The sequence below is a fragment of the Nannospalax galili genome, unplaced genomic scaffold, assembly GCF_000622305.1.
Source record: "Nannospalax galili isolate Female #2095 unplaced genomic scaffold, S.galili_v1.0 scaffold72, whole genome shotgun sequence".
NCBI lineage: Eukaryota > Metazoa > Chordata > Mammalia > Rodentia > Spalacidae > Nannospalax > Nannospalax galili.
The window spans coordinates 10,774,679-10,797,365 of record NW_008336933.1 but is presented as its reverse complement, the minus strand read 5'-3'; the positions used below and the strand labels follow the sequence as shown (position 1 = coordinate 10,797,365).

Below are 22,687 nucleotides of genomic sequence, written 5' to 3'. Positions count from 1 at the left end.
CGTTTTTGCTCTCGCTCTCTCCTTCTCCTCATCCTAGTTGCATTTATTTTTTTATGTTGCTGTGATTTAAAAAAAAAAAAAAAAGAAAGAAAGAAAGAGCCAGATGTGGTGGTACACGCCTTTAATCCCTGCATTCTGGAGGTAGAGGCAGGCAGATCTCTGCAAGATCAAAGCCAGCCTGGTCTACTTAGGGAGTTACAGGCCAGCTGGGGCTATAGGAAGACCCTGCCTCAAAAGACAAAAAATAAATAAATAAAAAATTTGAGCTAATTGGTAGAAGATCAAGTTCGTGACAGTAATAGGGAGCTTGCCAATCCTTTGATGTAGATAGGTTTCTCTTTTAGGAGCTCTGTAGTATCTTAAATTTCACCCTGAACTAACTTAAATTTCACCCTTAATTACCTTGAATCAGGACATTTGTTTAACATGGGCCACAAGTCTGATGCATTTTTAAGAATGTTTTGAAGTCTTTAAAAGCTTTTGGGGGTGTGTGTGTGCGTGTGTGTGTGTGTGTGTGTGTGTGTGTGTGTGTCGCATGCACATAAATGGAGGAAGGTCAAAGAAAACCTAGGGAGTTGGTTTTCACCTTCTACCATGATGTGGGTTTTAGGATTAGAACTCAGGCTGTCAGGGTTGACCCAGGCACCTTTACCCACTGAGCCATCAAGAGCAGTTAAGTGTTCTTACCTCCTATGCTATCCATCTTGAAGCCCATTTCAGTTATTTTAGTAAAGGTGATTGTTAAGTCTTTCTAGATAATCTCATTTAGAACTTAAAATGGCTTTTGATACTTGTTATTTAGGCCAGTCTGCCATCATACACAATCCTCTTGCCTCAGTCTTGTGCCTGGCTTACCTTTTTTTAGTAGCGTGCTTTTTAGAGACATTTTGGATTCACAGTAAAATTGAGCTTTGAGCCCTTTGCTTATTACTCTAAATGATATTTTAATTATATATATATATATGTATATATATATATATAGAGAGAGAGAGAGAGAGAGAGATTTCAGTTATATATGTTATAATGTCCTTTTTTTCTCAAATAGAGATAGAGGTCGGAGAAGCAGATCACGCTTGAGAAGAAGGTCTCGATCACGAGGTGGTCGTAGACGAAGAAGCAGAAGCAAAGTAAAGGAAGATAAATTTAAAGGGAGTCTCTCTGAAGGAATGAAAGTTGAGCAAGAGTCTTCATCTGATGATAAGTAAGAATATAACTTGTTATTTCATGGTTCTGGTATAGAAAAAACTGTTAGACTGGAAATCTTTAATTTCTAACTAATGGCATAAGTGAACCCAGTAATTTGGTCTTGAATTTAAAACTCAATCTTTTGTGATTATTAGGTAGGTCTATGTCATAGGTAATGATTTTCTGAATTTAGGGGTGTGTGCTTTGTCTAGATTGAATATTGAGCTATCATTTTATATCTTTTATTTTTATTAGAATTTAGGGGAAGAAATTTCCATATAAAGTTTAGATTTATCAATTTTTGTTAAATGTTGCATGTTTTTCAGTTGAGACTATTTGGTATATCTGTTAAAATGTTAAAACAAGTGTTTCAATGACAAAATTCTCTAAAGTATTAGAAAACCTTTAAAGTGCAAACTTTTCTAAAAGCATTATCTTGAAAGTAAAGCTAACACAGTTAAGTGATTTTCAACAGAGCTGTTCCCCTTCCTATAGAGACATTTCAGTGGTGTCTGAAGGCACCTTTGGTTGTCATCTGATGGCAGAAGGCTAAGGATACTAGATCCTGCAATGCACAGGTTAATCCCCGTATAAAACAATGTATCACCCCAAATCAGCAGTGCTTGGGTGTAGAAGCCCTGATTAGTTTTATGAGTATAAGGAAGCTGGGAAGGAGAAGAGTGATACATTGATACACTTGCAGTGCACTTGGCTTACTTATGTGTCTGCAAATTTTAAACATTAAGAAAAAGGCTGACAATTGTACACCAAGAGGGATCATAAGAATTGAAGAGGTCTTCTTTGAGGATCAAGTGGAAGACAGTGTGGGTAGTGTTGAGCATTGAGTCATATTCCCCTTCAGAACAGAGGCAGGTGTTTGCATGTGTATTTTTTTGTTTTGTTTTGTTTCGTTTCGTTTTTTGCTGGGTGGACTCTAGTCCCCACAGCCTACTTTCATGTCCCTTACTGGTAGAAGAAATCAGTAGCTTCCATGAGCTTTCAAATGGTTCTGTTCTACCCGTCTTGTTTTATACATGAAAAAACTGAGCTCAGAAAGATGAAATAACTTTCTAAGGTCACCAGTCAGTGGTGACTTTTTTGGACTTTGAGATCTTTCTTGTTTCCAGGTGCGGTGCCATGAACTAGGTGAGGAGGAAACTGAGTTAGGAGAAGGTACAGTCGCTAGGCTTCCACCAGATAACTAACAGGCATTGTAGGAGTTAGTGATGGCTTAAGACTATTGCTCTAACCTTAATTTTTAACTAAGTTATAGTTTTAGAGGCTGCAAAATGTTTTAAATACTTCTTTTTTAAGCCTTGAAGATTTTGATGTGGAGGAAGAAGATGAAGAAGCTCTAATAGAACAGAGACGAATACAAAGGCAGGCAATTGTTCAGGTACATGGCTTCAATGACTTTTCTGTTTTTTAATTTAAATAGTGAATCTCACAGATCACTGTTTTACTAAAATAAAAAATTTTAACTTTAGCAAAGTACTCCAGTGAAAGCTGGACTAGATCATTATGAGATATAAAATTTGTGAGACTTAAAGATTCTTTAGTTATTAAAAGTGACACGTTGCCTTTTGTTTTGTTATACATAGAATTCTAATGTAAACATCTTTTGCAAGACATGAGGATTTGAAGTATTTTTTTTTTAAACAAGCATGAAAATTCTAGTACATAAATAACAGATAAATTGGAATTCATTTAGCAAAACATGTCCTTTACTATGTGGAAAAACATTTTAGCGTCTAATAAGATAATGGCACATTTTATAATCGTAATTGTGGTTTAAATTTTTTTATGTGTTTATTTATGTGTTTCATGAACATGCACCACAGCACTCATGTGGAGGTTTGAGAATAATTTATGGGAGTTGGTTCTCTGTACCATGTGGGCTCCCCAGATGAAATGCAGATTATCAGGCTTAGTGGCAGGAACCCCTAGCTTCTTACCAGCACCATATTTCCAGCACCCAGTTGCAGTTTAAATGAAACAGTTGAGAAATGAAGGAAGAGCTAGAGCTTGAGCACAGGCCCTGGCAGTCATCGGAACGAGCTTTGCTACCTTAAAGGAGCAGCTTCCTTTTGGCTGTCCTGAGACAATAGCCTGGTATGGATCTGCTGGGAATGGCTATCCTCATAAATGCCTTCTCAAAGGACAAAGACAGGACCATCCATGGCATCTCACCTGGCACACTGAGCAAACTGTAAGGCCAGAGGAAGCAGGGCAGTCCTAAAGATTTTTTTATGAGACACTGGCAAAAAAAATTTTTTGAACTGATACCCCTGAAAACTTGGTTGGATCTTTTTTGTTCTTGGCTAGGTCCACAATCCCCTATCACCAACCCATGCTACATGGACTTTAGAACTTAGAAAAATTTGAATGTTAGAACAGTAATGTGGTACATCTGTGCATGGCACTTAGAGCCATAAAGAGGGGTCTACAGCAGTTCTTGTAATCAACATATTATTTCTAAAATGAGATACACAAATAGTATCCTAGGGTATAAGTAAAAATAAATAGAATCTTACCTTGTAAGGTCAGGTTTTACGACTTGACAAATGTGCACAAAATGTAGAAATACTGTTCAGAGTTTTGTGAGTTTTGGAATTACTTGAAAATTGTGCATCCAGTTCAGCAAAGGTATTAGTACCTTTGTTGTTTTATATGTACACTTGCTCTTAACACTCTAATGGAGCAACTCTTAGCAAAGTAATATATTCAGATAGCATCCAATTTTGTGAAAATGATATAATTGTTTATTGTTATTTCAGAAATACAAGTATCTTGCTGAAGATAGCAATATATCAGTGCCGTCTGAGCCAAGCAGCCCCCAGAGCAGTACCAGGACACGGTCTCCTTCTCCAGATGACATCCTAGAGCGGGTAGCTGCTGATGTGAAAGAGTATGAGCGGGAAAATGTTGATACGTTTGAGGCCTCAGTAAAAGCCAAGCATAACCTAATGACAGTTGAACAGAATAATGGTGAGAGAGAGTTGTCCTAACATGCTTTACTCTGAATTTTTAGCTGTATAAGTTTATAATGATGTGACATGTAGATTTGAAGGGGAAAAAAGAATATTTTACCTACTGAAAATTACATGACTATTAAGTATCCTAAGGAGTGTCCTGTGTTAATGTGTTTTTTAAATTTATTTTTTGTGTATATATATCTGTGTGTGGTTGGGGTGGTGGTACACGTGGAGGCCAGGATCAACTCCAGGTATCATTCCGTAAGCTCCCCCAAAACCCCTTCTTGAGTCAGGGTCTCTCACTGGCCTGTAACTCGTTGAGTAGACTGGATTAACTGGCCAGTGAGCACCAGGGATCCACCTGTCTTTGTCACCGAGGTGCTGGGATTACAAGTGCATGTCACTACAATGCCTGACTTTTTTATATGGGGATCAAACCCAGGTCTGTGTGCTTATAAAAATTGGTTGGGGCTAGAGAGATGGCTCAGCAATTAAGAACACTGACCGTTCTTGCAGAAGACCTGGGTTCGAATCCCAGCACCCATATAGCAGCTAACAACTGTCCATAACTCCAGTTCCAGGGGATCCAACAGCATCTTCTGTCCTCCATGGGCATTGTACCACATGGGTGGACTTACCTACATGCAAGCAATATATGTATACACATAAAAAAATAAAAACAATAAATAAAGTTTTTTTAAAATTGGCTCCCATGCCGGGCATTGTGGCGCATGCCTTTAGTCCTAGCAGTTGGGAGGCAGAGGCAGGCAGATCATTTTGAGTTCAAGGCCAGCCTGATCTACATAGTGAGTTCAGGTCAGCTGGGACTACAGGGAGACCCTGTCTCAAAAAAAAAAAAAAAAAAAAAAAAATTTGACTCCCATATAAATGCTTTCGTTAGTTCACATTCCCTGTTACATGTCCTATCTGCCCACCAGATACAATTTCATTTCCCCTCCTAGTACTTTTAGGAACATTATATATACTTAAGAAATGCATACCTTTTTTTTTTATTATCAATGTTTCTGCTTTGTTTGAATTAAATTCCAAATAGGATGCACACAGTATATTTGGGTTATGTCTGTTAAATTTCTCTTGATCTTTAATAATTCTTTTAGAGAATTTAATACATGAGTATTTGTTATTTCCATCCCTCCCCAATCCCCTTCAATTCTTCCCATGCCCCCCTCGACTCCCTCTCAATGTCATGTCCTCTTTGATTATTATTGTTATATATACATACAGACATTTATAAACATAGATATCTATTTCTTTTTCTCTTTTTTTTTTTCTTTTTTTGCTCTCGCCATTTGCTAAGTTCTCCATTTTTTAATTGGTTCTCTTCTTGTGATTTATTCTCTAGCCCCAGTACTTAGCTTTAGAGACAAGTTGAATCAGGCTTACATTTTGGGGGTTCTTCATAAGTGGAGCTTTGTCCTTGAATTGCATCATGTGCATATGGACCTGTTTTTATTGACATTGAAGTGTGTTGGGATTTGAGCCACGCCCACCTTATGTGCTTTCCCGTGCTATTTTGGGACTGCCTCAGCAATTCTTGATGGTCACTACTTAGGCCCATTCTTTCATTTGGGATTTCAGTGTCATGTTTTCAAATAGAGTGTAGCTAATGCTCCAGAGCAAACTAGAAATTGTGTTTGATGGCTTCCTGGGTGCCATTGTCTGCTGAGTATATTTCAACCCATTGCTGTCAGTTTTCTTTTGAAAGCTCAGGCTATATTCTCTCCAACCAGGGTGTGTATGTGTGTCAAGGGGTGTTAAGTGGGTTTCTAGTATCTTTTCGGATAACTACTTTAGTGTTTAAAGGTTGCTAGAGGCCTTCAAACTTCTATCAAGGATCAAGTAGTGTGTTCCCTTTCAGTGATTTCGATTATTTAGTTTCTAATAATACAATTAGGTTCTTATATTCAAGCTTTATATACATTAAGATATTAGTCTAATTTATCTTTATTAATAAACTAGATGCAACTTGAGATTTCATTGATTCTTTTTGTCCTGAAGACACACAAACTGGCCCAAACTTGGAATCTTCTTGCTTCTACCTCCTTTGAGTGCTAGGATTATTGGAATGTGCCAACACTTCCAGCTCTTCTGTTTTCTTTTGATTCTTAAAAATTGTCTGTTTATTAATATAATCTTGGTATTATTTCAATCTGCACATGCAAAAAAGCTTTCTGGAATGCCAGTCAGTTTGATGTTCCTCATTTATTTGTGTAGTCTATGTTCAGTCACCTGACAGCAGATAAATGGATTATGTGTGGTGACTATCCACTGAATGTTAATTTAATAGTACTGCACGTTCCATCATTATTAGCAGGACGTTGTTTTCGGGTAATTCCCTAGACTTGGGATTACTGGGTCAGAAGAGTGAATGAATGTCCACTCTTACTGTATGGTGCCAAATTCTCTTCTTTCAAGAGTTACAGTCTTGTCCCATAAATCGTGTCTGAGTAACTTTTTTGTCCGAGGTCTTGTTAAAATAGCTTTGTCTTACTTTTGGATTTTTAGGCAGTGTCTTTGATGAGCAGTGGTATATAATTTGTAGTTTTAGTTTGTATTTCCTGCACTATGAGATTGGGTCTGTGTCAATGTGAAAGCCATTGTGTGTCCTGTGTCTATTTTTTGTCCAACCTTCTATGAAATGATTAGATATAGGGGAAAATTATATATAGATGATGCTGACTTATATCTGTCCATAGTAGGAAAATTAACCATTTGAGGTTTTTAAATTAAGTTTCTTAAAACACAACTTTAATTTTATTCCAAAATTATTATTCAGCCATATTCTTACTCATTTAAACTAAGAGTGGCAAAAGTTGTTAGTCTTTCTGAAGTTTGCTTTTTGGTGAGAAGTGAAGTTTTATATAAAATGTAATAGATTGCTTCTAAATTGATTATTGGTTGAAAGCTGACATGGAAGAAGGAAAAGAAGCTTGGTTAATAACTACCAACTTTTTTGTTGACTTATGTTTTCATTTCTATCTTCATTTCTCAAATATTAATGCAAATTTCCTTTAAGGTTCATCCCAAAAGAAGCTTTTGGCACCTGATATGTTTACAGAATCTGATGATATGTTTGCTGCTTATTTTGACGTAAGTAATCTTAAACTAACAGATAAACAGGGAACTGTGTGTAACTGGTGCTCTGTAAGTGTAGTTACAGAGAGCTAATAATATAAGAACTAATAATGTTAAGAAAGTCAGTGTACTAGTTTTATACCTTTCAAGTCTAAAATTATATTTAAATTTAAAACAAGTGCAAGTAAAGAATTGGGAGAGCTTCACAAAAGACACACACCAAGTGGCCTAAATGTATAGTTTACTTACGTTCATGTATGTACCTACCTCAACATATGAACAGGAAAATAGATGTGTGTTAGTTAGATAACATAAGATGTCAGTATTTTCTAGGCCTTTCTTGGAATAGTCTGCTTTTGTATTGTAGGCCGTTGAGTACTTGAGGATGTGGAGCTTTATGGCAGTAGTCATTGAATAGGTGGAAATGTTATAAGGAATGGATTAAGTAACCCTTAATCACTTAGATTTGTTTTGCTGGAATGCTTTATCAACACCTTTTATTGAAAGTCTTTACTACAAACACATCTGAAACTATGAGGCCATTTTAAAATATATATATATATATATTTAAAAGCATGAGAAAATGGGGCCTTGATAAGAAGAACCAGGGAGTATAAATGTAATAGAGAAAATTAAAATGAGGTAGAATAAACTGTATGAGACCCTGAAGACATAGTGATTGGTTCAAGTAATCTGTGATATGTCACATGGACCATAACAGGTACACCAAAAGTTGATGGGTTCTGAGAAGATGAATGAACAGTATGTCTGTTGAAATGTTGGTCCTGTCATTTGCCTAGGTAATATTTGTGTTCACTTCCTTTCACTGTAATGAAATACTGAGATAATCAACTTAAAAAGAAAAAAGGTTATTTGGATTCAGTTCTGAAAGTTAAAGTCCATGATCACTTAGTTGGCCCTCTTTGAGTCCATGGTTAGGCAGTAAGTACATCATGGCTGGAGGAGGTACTAGGGTAAAATTGCTCACCTAATAATCAGGAAAGGGAAAAAAGGAAAAGGATCTTGGGTCCCACAGTCCCCTTTGAATGTTATACTAGGTGCTACATCTTTAAGATTCCACCACCTCCCAGTAGCGGCTGGCCTGAGGACCAAGGCTTTATCACACAGATCTTTAAGGGTGAACATTCCTATCTAAGCTTAGCAGTCTTGCAGAACCTTCTGGGTGTCATGGAGATAACAGGGAGCAAAGGTTCTTCCCTACAAGTATGAGGTAGATTTTCTCATTTAAATTTTCCACATAGGCTCAGCCTATGAATCTCACTACTATTTATGCCTATATGGGAAGAGTATAATTTTGTCTGCTTGGTCAAGGAGGCAGGGGAAGAAATGGTGAATATCAGTGGGCAGGAGTTGGACAGTGCGTGTTAGCACAGTACCAATCTGTAAGGGTTTCTTCCAAGTCTGTCAGCTAAAGAAACCCAGATCTGATGTTGAATCCCTATTTTCACTTGTAGTACCCTAACCATACCCAAAAGCTTCTTGATAAATATTTTCCTTGTTCTTATGATTTAAGACACTTTGTTCATTGTAGTTTGACTACCTTGAGTTTACCCAAACAATAGTAATCATTAACTTTTAAGATGCTAGTGTGGCCCTTTTTATTTTTTATCAAGGAGATGCTTTAAGTGGGCAGTCAGCTCGTAATCCACTCTTGCCACCTCCTTCTTTTCAGAGTGCTCGTCTTAGGGCTGCTGGCATCGGGAAAGATTTCAAAGAAAATCCTAACCTCAGAGATAACTGGACTGATGCAGAAGGCTATTACCGTAAGTTTGCATTTCTCATTAACTTTTGAATGCACTGTGCAACTTTATAAATAAAGATTGCTTAATATAATTACATGTTGCTGAACGCTGAGTAGACTGAATGTGGCATATCCAGTCATGGCATGGATTTTTGTTATATCTGAGTAAACAGCAGTCCAGAAGCCTCACACATTAAAGTGAGCCTAATTCTATTTTCAACTGCAAGTGCATCCTCCAGAAGAAAGGGTATATAGCTTGATATAAACCAAGAGAAGCAAGGAGGTGAGGGTGCCAGTCTCATGTAGGACTACAATTGAAAACACTTTAATGAGGGACTAGAGAGATGACTCAGTGGTTAAGAGCACTGGCTGCTCTTGCAGAAGACTGGATTCACATCCCAGCACCCAAATGTCTGCTAACAACTGTAACTCCAGTTCCAGGAGATCCAGTGCCCTCTTCTGTCCTCTGTGGGCATTGCCCAACATAGGTGAACTTACACATGTGCAGGCATAGTAATCATGCACATAAAATGTAAAGAAAAAATTTTTTTAAAGAAAAAAGAAAACACTTTAATGAGCGCATTTGTTCCCTGCTCAGTATCGACATTGCTAGCACTGGATCGACACACAAGAACTTTGACAGTTGTCTGGAATGGGCAGGAGGCTTCTATCACATGCTAAAAGGATGACCAGTGGAGACATGGCTGATTCTCCATTGTGTACAGGAAAAGTGGGCATTGGACCCAGCTTTTTCCCTTACTTACTGGTTCTGTTTATGATAATCAGACTTCTAATTTTTTAATTTGCTTTTTTTTAGGTGTGAATATAGGTGAAGTCCTAGATAAACGTTACAATGTATATGGCTACACTGGGCAGGGTGTGTTCAGTAATGTTGTACGAGCCAGAGATAATGCAAGAGCCAATCAGGAAGTAGCTGTGAAGATCATCAGAAACAATGAGCTCATGTAAGTTCAGAACCAAACGACAAAAATCTTATTTATAATCGTATGTTATGTGTGCAGTTCTAGAACCATACGTTGAATAGTGTTCCATTCATTTCAGCATCTATTCTGTGTGCTAATACATACTTAGATCTTTTCCTTTAGTACCATCTAATGCCATCTTACACTGTAAAAATCTTTAAAAATATTTTATTTTTTATTTTATATGTATGTGTGTATTGCCTGCATGTGCACCCATATCGTGCAGTGCCCACAGAGGACAGAAGAGACTGTCGGATCCGCTGGAACTGGCATTATGGACAGTTGTTAGCTGCCATGTTTTTGTTTTCGCTTCTGTTTTTTAACTTTTTTTTTTTATGTGATCTGCTGTAAAAAAAATCTTAACACTCTGAACATACGATACTCAGCTACTGGTGCGAATTCTTTGTATCTTTTGACTCTCAGCCTCTCTCCTTTCATAGCATAGGCCATTGCCATGCCCATATGTTTTAATCTGTACCACATACTGAGCTGGTGATAGAGCCAATTTATCATTGGTTTTGAAATGTTAGCAGTATTACAGATTTTTTACTGGTTTTTCATTGTCCTAAGCTTAGATTGTTTGGTTAGGAAATCCAATCTTCTGTGCTGTAAGTTCACTTTTAAAATGTACTTTTAACAAGTTACCAGATTTTCATAACTATTAAATATTAGTAAAATAGTACTTAGACATGCCCATTTAATTGCATTCTTAAAAAAGACATTGAGATAAAGTGTATAAGATTAATTGTCCTTAAATAATGTTGTTTATGATTTTTCTGTTTATTCATTGATTATTTGGGAAATTAACTCTCTAGACCTATTTGATAAGTATAAACTATGATGTGAATGATGTAGACTTATTCCTCAGTAAATAGACTAGGGATTTTAAAGCACGTTAACTACGCAGACCTTGTGACTCCTTATATAACCCAGCATTTGAGAGAAGAATCATGAATTCAGGGTAGCCTGGGCTACATAGCATGACTTGTCTCCAAAAAAGGAGATGGGGGTATGGTGAGATGACTAAGCAAGTGAAGGTACTTGCTTACCCCTGACAATCTGAATTCCAGCCCCAGATCCCACATGTTAGACTCTGACTTCCACATGCACATCATGGCATAAAGTACCCATATAGAAACACATACCCCAAATAAATCATTATCAAATTAAAAAAATTTTTTTTTAGAAAAGAGCATTTACTTAGACTTCGTGCCTATGGCATATCAGACTGAGTCTAGCAGGTGTTGGCCCTAGATTCTGCATATGTTTGTTTCCTCTTTTTTTTTTCCCCTCATTACAGGCAAAAGACTGGTTTAAAAGAATTAGAGTTCTTGAAAAAACTTAATGATGCTGATCCTGATGACAAGTTTCATTGCTTGCGACTCTTCAGACATTTTTATCACAAGCAACATCTCTGTCTTGTGTTTGAGCCTCTCAGGTAGAGTATTAAAACCTTCTTTATATCTGCCAACCTCATTTTGGGTAAATTCTGACATGCTTTTTTTTCTATTGATTTTTAACTATATTATTTCCTTAGCAATTACTGTGTAAAACATTAATTGACTTGTATACATGTGCCAGACAGTGATCTCAGGTAGCCTGCAGGGCAGCAGAATCACTATGGGAAGAGGTGGGAGTGGTGGTGTAGAGATGCAAGTTTTATCGTTTAACAGTATGGCTGCAGTGTTGTGCTTTCAGATGTGAACCTATTCGAAATGAAGTAGGAGCTTTCCCATGCATCTCTTCCTTTCTGTTTATTTGGGAATTGAGCATTATCTCTTCCTTTCTATTTATTTTGGAAGCTATATTGCATATGCACTGTTGTTAGGCTCTCATTTCAATGTAAAATAATTTCTCAAGCATTGGGATAAGGATTCTCAAACAATATTTTTATGTAAATTGTTATCTTGCACTTGATTTTGCATGGTACTTGAAAATCCTTGCCTTTTATATCTATATTTTGACCCCTATTTTTTTCTCTCTCCTAAAAGTATGAATTTACGAGAGGTTTTAAAAAAATACGGTAAGGATGTTGGTCTTCATATTAAAGCTGTAAGATCCTATAGTCAGCAGTTGTTCCTGGCATTGAAACTCCTGAAAAGATGCAATATCCTGCATGCAGATATCAAACCAGACAATATTTTGGTAAGTCAAACAGTCAGGCCACCCTGTGTGTGTGTCCCTATCTCTTTGTACTAGTAATTAGGATTATTACTGTACTACAAAATAACATCTTAAAGTATAATTTAGTACATTGCTAACTCATGAGTTACTTCACCAATTTCTATCTTTTAAAAACATTAAGTCCATGAATTTTATAGTGATAGGAAAGAAATGGATTGTTGTCGCTTTAAAAATTTTTGATTGATGGATTCATAGTATAGGCAAAAATACATGTATAATGTTGCTATGTTGAAATGTTCTTGGATCTTCAGATATTTAAGGAATTTTCTCTATTGAGGAACTATGTGGAGTTCAGTTTTAAAAGTGCTCATTTGGTTTGGTTTGGCTTTTTGAGATATGGTCTTGCTTTTAGCCTACAATGGCCCCAAACTCAAAATTTTTCCTGCCTGAGCCTCCCAAATCCCGTGCTGAAATTACTAGCATATACCACCACACTGAGTTCCGCTCTTTTATTTTTTATTGCTTTTGAAGCTGTGGGTTCTGGGAATCCAAAGCATTAAGACTCAGTTGTGGCTGGTGTTGAATTGAAAGTCATTCCTTTTGGAGTCTTGCCCTCTCTTCTTAGTGACTTCGAGTATATAATAAAACCCCAATTTTACAATGTTTGTAATGCTTTTGGAATTTGGAGACATATCACATCATAGTTGTATTAGTGCATCAGCACATTCCTCCCTTCCTTGGCCTCATTCCTTCATCTGTGCTATGGTAGTCACCGTTTGAGGCATATTCACAGCTTGAGTTGCTTGATCATCCGCCAGCAGTATGTTCTGCATGTCTTCTCTTTTTTTTTAATGCTTGCTTTTTAACAGTTCTGGGGTAATGCTCCAGAAATATCCTCAGGAGAAGCCAAGTGTGTAAGGTGTTCTTTACTGGGAACTCATGTTTCAGCTATGACAAACTAAAATTCTTAAGATTGTGACTGGGCAGGGAATGTAGCTCAGTGGTACAGTGTGTACCTAGCATGCATGAGGTGCTGAGTTCAGTCTCCAGTACTACACATAAAAATATTGCAGTCTTTAAGCTAGTTTACATTTCTCATGTATGTGTGTGGGGGGGGGGTTATGAATATGTACATGGGTGCGTGAGGGGGCCATATTCCCATGTGTGGGCACATGGAGGCCAGAAGCTGGCATTAGACTGTCTCAGTTGCTTTCCACCTTGGTTTTTGAGACAGAGTCTCTCACTGAACCTAGAGCTCATCCATTAGGTACCTGACTCGTCGGTGAGCTTCTGGGAGTATCCTGTCAACTCCTTCTCAGCCCTGACATTACAAGCACACGGTGCCACTCCTATCTTTTTATGTGGGTGCTTGGGATCTGAACTCAGGCTCCCATGCTTGCAGAGCAAGCACTTTACCCACTGAGGAAGCTCCCCCCATTTATCTTAAAAAAATTTATTTCAGATTATTACATTAATAATGAAGTTTGGGTTTGTATTATGTATCTAATATAACTTGGAGGTAGGACTGCTGAGCAGTTACAGTGAAATGGTAGGCATGTAGTAAAAACAGGGAATTGCATAGCCAACCAACTTTATAGTTTGTTGTTTTTTTGGTTTTTTTTTTTAATGTGTGTGAGTGTATTGTCTGTGTGTAAGTGCATCTGTGTCATGCAGTGTTTGCAGAAGTCAGAAGAGAGTGTCAGATCCCCTGGAACTGGAGTGATAGATGGTTGTGAGCCACCATGTGGGTGCTGGGAATCAAACCCAGGTCCTCTGCAAGAGCAGCCAGTACTCTTAACTGCTGAGCCATCTCTCTGGCCCCCAACTTTATAGTTTTTACTGCAGTTTTTACACCCACAGTAATGTGCGTGTGAGTGTGGGTACCCTGCTAGTACTATCTAATGTGATTTAGCCAAATCAAGAATTCCATTGGTACATGGTTCTTTGTCTTTTCTGGGTATTGCAACCGAATTCGGCTTTTTTTTTAGCTTTAAAATTATTTACCATTTTGAGTTTATTTTTGATCCCCAAAATAAATAAAATGGACACTGATGTGGCAGTTTAAAATGGTTTCTGTTTGGTGGGATATGGTAGCGCATGCCTTTAATCCCAGCACTCCAGAGGCAGAGGCACTTGAACTCTGAATTTGAAGCCAACCAGGGCAACATAGTGAGATCCTGTCTCAAAAAATAAAAAAAGCCAAAAAACTGTTATAGCTTAATTCTTTCTGTATATTCCATTGGTGATAGTCCTATCTATAATACTGATCACACTTGCTGCCCCCCTAGAGACTGCCTAGAGCTGTTTAAACTGTTATATTTCTTTGGGGTGGGAATAGTAGGACAAGTTCAAGTCCCAACTCGGAATTTGTGTGTGTCTCTTTTGAAGGGGGGAAGGGACTCTGGAATATGAATTATCTTCACTTGTTAATCCTGAACATGCTTCTGACTCATGAGTGGCAGCAGTCATGGGAGCAGCTCCAGCCTTTCTCAGCAGATGTCACTGTCACTGTGTATGTGGAAGTATTTACGGAGGAAACACGAACAGATGACTAATACAGAGTTCATGTTTATCAGTTTTGTCAGATATGTTTAATGTTTTCTTGACTAATACTTTGTACTGAAGGGGTTTAATATTTTTTATACTTGAAGTGATTGCTAAGTTTTTGATGCTCTAAACCGGTTAGACAAATCGTTTTGTTTCTGTTTTCTGTCCAGACTCAGTGTCTTCCTTTTGTATTTGTTGCCATTATAATTTTCTAGCAAGTGAAAGCTGACTGAAGTCTGGTCCTCTATTAATATTTTCATGCTCCTTGAGAGTAACCTGACTATAGCTTTTCAAGGGAATGGTAGAAGATGCTTTGCCTCTGTTTTAAATGCAGTTTAGTAAAATTAAATGTACTTGGTATAGCCCATGTTTCCTCATTGACAAAGTCTTTCTGGTTGTAACAAGATATTAAAGAGCTCTTTTTCATAATTAGGAAGTGGAGCTGTGAAATGGAAAGAAAAGGGATTTTTAGACCAGTGGCTTTTGTTCTCAGTGTTGTAACTAGTACAAATTCTTTAAGACTGTTTTAATTTGTGTAATTATTCCTGGCATGAATTAAATTTCCTCAAAATGTTTTGCAGGTTAATGAATCAAAAACCATTTTAAAGCTTTGCGATTTTGGGTCGGCTTCCCATGTTGCGGATAATGACATAACACCTTATCTTGTCAGTAGATTTTACCGTGCTCCTGAAATCAGTAAGTTCCTTACAGTGTTCCTTACCTGGGCCATCCTGTGCGGTGGAAGCAGCTTCTGTAATGTCTAAGCACTGTTTTCCATCACACTTCAGCAGCTGCACGAGTTCATTCATGAGGAAGGGAACCGTAGCAAGTTCATCCTCCTCAGGTGGAATGAAGGTAGTTGTGACAGGAGTCTTGATCATATCGAGCATGAGTAGCAAAACAGTTGTGGAAAATCCTCGACTTTAGAAGACTGCTCTTGATTATTCAAGGTCTGATTATCACATTTATGGATTGTATGGGACCTTTGGTTTTTCTCTTCTTGTTGCCTGGGTTGAGGTTGATTAGCACCTCCACCAAAGGTGAAATGAAAAAGAGAAGTCATCTGTATTTACTTTTTGCCCCTTTAGTTCCTCTCCTACATCCCCGTTTTTAAAGTTACTCTTATTTTTAAGCATCTCTTAAGAATTAGTGGGAAAGAACATGAAACTGAGATACGGTTGTGGTTATAGTCTAAGCTGAGGTAGTCCCCTTAAAGGAAATAAAAATTAAGAAGTCACTCGTTCTTACCCTCATGTATTAAAACCTCCATTTTGTTTTCAGTTATAGGTAAAAGCTATGACTACGGTATAGATATGTGGTCTGTAGGATGCACATTATATGAACTCTATACTGGAAAAATCTTATTTCCTGGCAAAACCAATAACCATATGTTGAAGCTTGCTATGGATCTCAAAGGAAAGATGCCAAATAAGGTAAGGTATTAATAGAAGCTTTTTTAAGTTCCTTCCTGTAGAGTGATAGACTGTGAGATACCTTTTCACCTAGACCATAGTAGTCAAACAAAGCTTTCAGGGGGGTAGGTAGGTGGGTACCATGATTCCTTAGTTCCTTTGCTATTTTTGGTGTTAAAATTAGTGGTTCTAATCAGCCAATAGCCACTAAAAGAAGCAGTACAAGGGGCTGTTGAGATGGCTCAGTCATTAAGAGCACTTGCTGCTCTTACAGATGATCTGGTTTCCATTCCCACACATTGTGTATCTTAACAGCTGCCTATGCCTTCAGTACTAGACATTCCAATGCCGCCTTCTCACCTCTGCAGGCTCAGTATACTTACACTCAGGAACATACATGTAAGATAAACAAATCTTGTTGTTTTTTTTTAAGAAAGCCAGGTATGGTGACCTTTAATCCCAGCACTCTGGAGGCACAGGCAGAGGCAGGGGGAGCTTTGAGTTTGAGGGCAACCTGATCTACATAGCAAGTTCCAGGCTAGCCAGGGCTAGCTACATGTTCTCTCAAACCCAAAACAGAAACAATAAGAGAACTACTTTTTTGGTAACAGGTAAAGTAGAAGTACATACATCCTTGTTAACAAGGTTAGTTAGAATATAAAGAAGTTCCAGTGATCAGAGGATGAAAAGGTAGGTGAGCACTGAGTTTTGTAAGAACCCGACTGAAGTCCTTAGCTTTTCTAACGATGTTAATTTAATAAGGTCCTGAGAACAAGGGTATCTGGGCCCAAAGAATAACACAATTATTCATTTCTTTGTGAGTCATATTAGTAGTGTGTCAGCCTGCTTGTCGTGGTTTGAAACCCAATTTTTTTTGTGTTGTAGATGATTCGGAAAGGTGTATTCAAAGACCAACATTTTGATCAAAATCTCAACTTCATGTACATAGAAGTTGATAAAGTAACAGAGAGGGTAAGTCTGACTTAAAGCATACTGTATTAAATGCTTTATTATTGTTTTGTGTTTTCAATGCTGGGGACTGAGATCAGGGCTTTGCACTTACTAGGTAAGTGCTCCACCACCAAGCTAAATCCCTAATTCTGGATTCTTTACTTAATCACTAGAGTTTGGTGTGGTACACGGAGCTACGATTATTATTATTTTTCATAAGTAACTCCTTTTTGTTACCCGAATACAGTACATCAGGCTGTGAAAACAGCAAAGGGATTAAAATGTTTCTCTACTGTGATGTTTGTGTAGTGGTAGTACTTAGGTGCACTTGTTCCCACAGACACTGGTGCTTTTGCTGTCAGACATGCTATTCAGGCGTCAGCTGAAATACACATTCCGTACCAGCTTTTCTAAAGCCTACAGGGTGATGTAATAATTTCCTAATTTTTGATCCACAGTATTGTGCCCTTTGTTATGAGAGCTGAGTGACATTCTGTTGTACAGACTGGTTTCCATGTGTATCTCTTAGACTAGAGGGTATGGTAGGGAAAGGACAGTGCAGACAGCACATGCTTTCTGTGTTTTAATGGCTAAGTTGGGAGCCTTTTCCATTTACATTTCCCGACCTTTGGAAAGATGTAGAGGGCAAAGGCAAATAAAAATGTCAGAACAGTAAATTAATCATGATTTATATAAATACTTGTGTGTATATTAGTATTTTCATAGACCAAAAACAGTCTGATTTAAGTTGACATACATGTAACTTATTTAGAGATATGCATTGTAAAAATTATTTTTAGGAGAAAGTTACTGTCATGAGCACCATTAATCCAACTAAGGACCTGTTGGCTGACTTGATTGGGTGCCAGCGACTTCCTGAAGACCAACGTAAAAAAGTACACCAGCTAAAGGACTTGTTGGACCAGATCCTAATGTTGGACCCAGCTAAACGAATTAGCATCAACCAGGCCCTACAGCATGCATTCATCCAGGAAAAAATTTAAACGAGATGAAGAAACTCCAAGGGTTTGAGTAATTAAATACAAAGACTGAAGAAATTTCACAGCAGTTTATTATTAATGTATATAAACTTATAAATATTTCTCCAGCAAATTTGAGGAAGCATGATATATTTGAATTAACACCAAGGGTGATATTTCTTTTAGAAATGTTAGTTAATCTGTTTTGTGTCTTATGTGAAATTTCACTGTAGAACTGTTTTAATTGCCAAGACTGCACAAAATTACAGTGCTAATGTATATGGTTGCAGTTCACATAAAAGAGACAGAAGCATCTGTTATAATTAGCAGTGCTGGGTGGTTGATTTGTTTTTAGCAGACTTGGCTTCATTTTGGTCTTCAGATACAATGGCCAGCATAAATGCTGTTTATATTCACATTTTCCTAGGTGTGTGTGTGCAGGCCACAGCAGCATGCCCTTGGTGTAGTCAGTGCCGAAGGGGTCTGTTCCTTCTTGAGCCTGCCTGCAGGGATGTCTCCTCTTTTAAAGCAGGTTGTGTACAACATTCAGTACACTGAAGGTAAGCTAAACATCAACATCACAGTGTTTTAAGATGTTATTTTATTGGAATAATTGACAAATGAGGGATAATTAGCTTTGTGGCAGAATTCCCTGCATGTGTGATAACTGATCTTGTTTTATTTTTTGGCATCGCAACTGTGGCATAGTTACAGTTTCTGTTCTGTTCATCACATTTAAAATTTGAAGAGTATGCGCTTGATGGATAGAGCGCCTTCAGTGTACTGTTTCTTAATAACTTTACTTTTTTAAAAATCAACTTGCTATAGACTTTATATACATTTTGTTAAATACAGTTCCTAGTGACATAGAAACAACGCGTAGTTTTCATTTACTAATTACAGATGTTGAGGCCTACTTCTGAAAGTCCTCATATTTAAAAACAATAGACAACATAATGAAATTTTTAACTATTTGTATGTCATTTTGAAAGTGTACTGCTTTATGGTAAAAAGTGTTTTCATTTGTTCATTGTTTGCATTATTTGTGATCATGTTGTCTTTCAATACAGGCATAAACCTTCCACTCTTGAACAAAGCAGCTGCTTTTTAAAAGCGGTAATTGCTTCTTTACCTTTTATTTCTTTTGTAAATGAAGCTTTTCTTTAAAAATGTGACTTTAAAGCGTTGTCTATTACATAAACAGTTGACACTCACTTATTGTAAAGTGAAGATTGTGCTACTGCATGGGAAGTGGGCCGTGCAGATGTCTGTATGTTCTCAGTATGCATCACTAGATAATAAAGTCTTTTGTGAACAAGGCATTTGTAGCCATTTTTAAAAGTTTTTGTCTTCAGTGCTGGTAAGCCAGGTAACTAAATAGCTAAAAACAGCCTTTGTTTTTCTCCTAAAAGCAACCAAAAGTATTAATCTGCTAAAGATTTAAATCTAGCCCAGTTGTTTTTCGTTAATTAATAATTAGGGTCCTAATTATTTCATCCAGAAAAAGTCCTACAGATTAGTCAGCTTTCAGTGTAGTGAGGTTATTCCTGTAGGTTATGGGGTGTAATTCGGGATTTAACTAATGTTTCTGCTATTTTCTCACTTTTCCTTTTGATGGTGCGGAAAGAGAAAAAGGAAAACGGGGCACAGGCCATCCGACGCCTTCTCCAAGGGGTCTGATTTGCTGAGACACCAGCTTCACCTTCTTAACAAGGTTATTTCTGACAGCATGTGTAGATAAACATTTAGCAACAATTTAAAACAAAATCATGTAAATCAGCTTGGTTTTGCAACACAAAGGGAATTTGTATTTTTAACATGGTAGAGGAGAATTTTCAAAAGTCTGTGTAACGTTTTCTGGTTGGGGGGTGGATAAAATTAATGCTTATCTCCCTGAGGACTATGGAAAACAATCAAATTTTGAGGTTTAAGTAATATTTTTAAATTGTAAATGGGATTTTTTTATTCACCCAGGCACCTAATTACAACAAGCATGCACATTTTGGTGCATTCAAGAATGGAAAATCAGAATAGCAGCATTCTCCTGGTGGGTTTTGCTCCATTTAAAGACATGAAATGAACTACACAGCCAGGAAGGTGATAGATGATATAATAAGCCACCTATGAACCTACACCCCGTCTCTTCATGGTCTAAACTTACTAAAATAAACCCAAGGTGATTCCATCTGCAGGTAGAGTGAAGCCTTTTAAATAAGGCATCACAGCACAGCTTCCACCTTAGCGACATGGACAGTGACTTTCCCACCATGATTTATTTTGCTGACAATATGCTGCATATTCAAGTCTTTCGTAGTTGTTTTCACTTAATAGTTAATGTTTTGATGCTTCTGGTGATTTTCATGGCCTCATTTTATAAAATTATTTAAAGTTAACCCTCTAGAGACAGTTCATCTTATGCCTTCAAAACTGTTGCCTATTCCTTAAAAAACAAAGTTGCTTGTTACTTGTTCTTTGTGTTTTAGGTGCAGCTCAGTGGAAGATGATGACAGCCAGAAGACATGAGCTAAGGTTTCTGTCCTATAAAAGATTTTAACAGTTCTCCATTTAGTTTGTGTCTGATTTGAGTTTCTAGCATTGTGGTTTGGGTGTCATTGCTGTTGGGTATTTAGAGTAGTACTGCTGTTGTGCTCATCTGTACAGTGCTCGTTTATCATACTTCCTGCAGCTCCACCCCTGCTCTCCTCTGAAATCCAAATTGTGGTCAGATTTAGCCATGTAAAAGGCCCTTGGGTGGTGAGAGCCCACATAACACATGGTTGTTAAAATTGGATCCTACCAGCGACTAGGAAAATTGCAGCTACCAAGGTAGCATACCCTTGAAAATCCTCTGCAAGTTTGGGTGGTGGCACACACCTATAATCTCAACATTGGGGAGAGGGACATAGGAAGGATCACGAGTTCAGGAGCCTAGGTTGAGACCCTGTTTGTTGTTTTCGGGGGGGGCGGTTTGTGTGTGTGTTTGTTTTTTTTAAACACAGCTTCAGACAAATGCAGAGGAATAGCCTGGAATTTTCAGAATACTATTAAACTCCTTTAGTGGCTATTCTTCAGTTTGTTTTTTAGCAGCCTGGCTTTTAATGGCATGGTCTTAAAATAGTTACTAATCAGACCGCTGTCAGTTTTTTTTTTTTCTGGGAAATGAGAAAGGTGATATTGTAGATTTTTAAAACTTGGCTCTCAGTGACCTGCTTTAAAGAATTCTATGAACTTTGTTCTTTTTGACTTTGTAATTTCACTGAGTCCTAACTTTGGAGTTCTTTAGAACCTTGGTTAGATTAAGGTCATTTAGTGAATGATCCTTACCTTATACTCCTGTTTCTGAATAACACTTTATGGCAAAAATTATATCAAGTGATTGTCAGTCTTATGGGTTCACAAAAATCTCTACTCATAGCTCTCAAAGAGGTGAGAGCTTTCCTAGGGTTAGATGAATGGACAGCCAGAAAGCATCCCTCCTAGATGGTAGGGCTCTTGGCAGACTGTTGCTGGAACCATCAGAATTGAGGGAGTTTTGAGGTCTGAACAGGAAGAGCATCTTCCTCCCAGTGTTCCCAGCACTGTTTGCTCTTAAGCTCTGATGCCCAATAGTGTCCTGTGTCTTTACCCCCAGAGGCTTTGCTCTACTTTTCTCAGCTCTCTTATGTTTAAACATAAAAATAATGTGATTTTTATCTTGCCATTGTAATGACCACTTTTTTCCTAACAAAAGTAAATACTCAGGACATTTTTAGAGTGCATACTGTATAGTAGAGCTAGTGAAATATTAGGGTCACAGTTTGGCCTAGATTTGTATTCTTCCTGTTCTACCCTAGCCGAAGAGGTAAACATCAACTCCGAAGAAAAACAAGGGAATTAAACCTATATTAAAATCTAGGCTAAACGTTTAGAGATTGACCTTTTAATTTTTGAAGATGAGATTGTGTAGTGAAACATGTAATTTCCTTCTTATGGCACCATTAGCAATTGGACTCTATAAGTACATTTCTTAGTAGTGTTTTAGGGCCAGTGTATATTCACCGTGAATTTATTCTCATACATGGAATATCCTAGATAGATATTCACTGCAAATTCATTTGTACTTTTTACATGTCAATGCTATACACAAAACTGACTGTAAACTGTTTTCTGGTGACTTTGAGCTATCATTGTGGCATCCTTACTTTCTCTTCTTCTGTATATAGGGTAAGGGACTGTTCTGAAGAACCTTTCCATTTAGTGATCAAGATACGGAAGCTGCTCTCTGAAAATGCTTGATGTATATCCTAACTGTCCATGGTATCATTTGAATTGTAACTTGCATTTTAGCAGCACATGTTCCCAAACTTACTAGGAAGCTTAATAAAGTATGCCTTTTGGTACCATATTGTCTACTGACTTTTTCTTTAAGTGTGGCATTTTATGTTTAATATTAAATTATAAACACTTTTCTTACCTGTATTTCTTAGCTCCGTTTCACTAGTGGTACATATGCTTTGAAAATGACCTGTGCTAAAAAGTGACTAGGGACTGATGGGTTAAAGGTAAATGGAAATCTTTACCTGGGAAATTCTTGGAAGAGGTTCCTGGGGAGATGGCTCAATCTGTAAAGTCCTTGCCTTGTAAGCATGAGGACCTAAGTTCACATCCCCAGAAAAGGTTAGATGTTATGGCT

At 37.5% G+C, this 22,687-nt stretch overlaps 1 protein-coding gene across 15 annotated transcripts in view; it reads left to right on the top strand.

Annotated features, from left to right (window-relative positions):
- Prpf4b (pre-mRNA processing factor 4B) overlaps positions 1-22,397 on the top strand; it is a 39,740-nt gene extending 17,343 nt beyond the window's left edge. The window contains exons 4-18 of one of the 15 annotated variants that reach the window (XR_003849319.1): positions 1,046-1,201; positions 2,500-2,581; positions 3,963-4,173; positions 7,198-7,271; positions 8,950-9,040; positions 9,836-9,983; positions 11,302-11,439; positions 11,993-12,146; positions 15,254-15,368; positions 15,954-16,105; positions 16,970-17,056; positions 17,836-18,575; positions 19,086-19,131; positions 19,643-19,729; positions 20,499-22,397. Coding sequence is in view for 1 of the 15 variants with exons in the window: in XM_029562865.1 (XP_029418725.1) it covers positions 1,046-1,201; positions 2,500-2,581; positions 3,963-4,173; positions 7,198-7,271; positions 8,950-9,040; positions 9,836-9,983; positions 11,302-11,439; positions 11,993-12,146; positions 15,254-15,368; positions 15,954-16,105; positions 16,970-17,056; positions 17,836-18,039 (1,612 nt within the window). In the remaining 14 variants the exon portion in view is untranslated. Of the gene's footprint in view, positions 1-1,045; positions 1,202-2,499; positions 2,582-3,962; positions 4,174-7,197; positions 7,272-8,949; positions 9,041-9,835; positions 9,984-11,301; positions 11,440-11,992; positions 12,147-14,513; positions 14,638-15,253; positions 15,369-15,460; positions 15,623-15,953; positions 16,106-16,969; positions 17,057-17,835 lie in introns of those variants that run through there. The other 14 variants (XR_003849316.1, XR_003849311.1, XR_003849313.1 and 11 more) reach the window with 14 other exon arrangements.
- Positions 22,398-22,687: the final 290 nt, after the last annotated feature.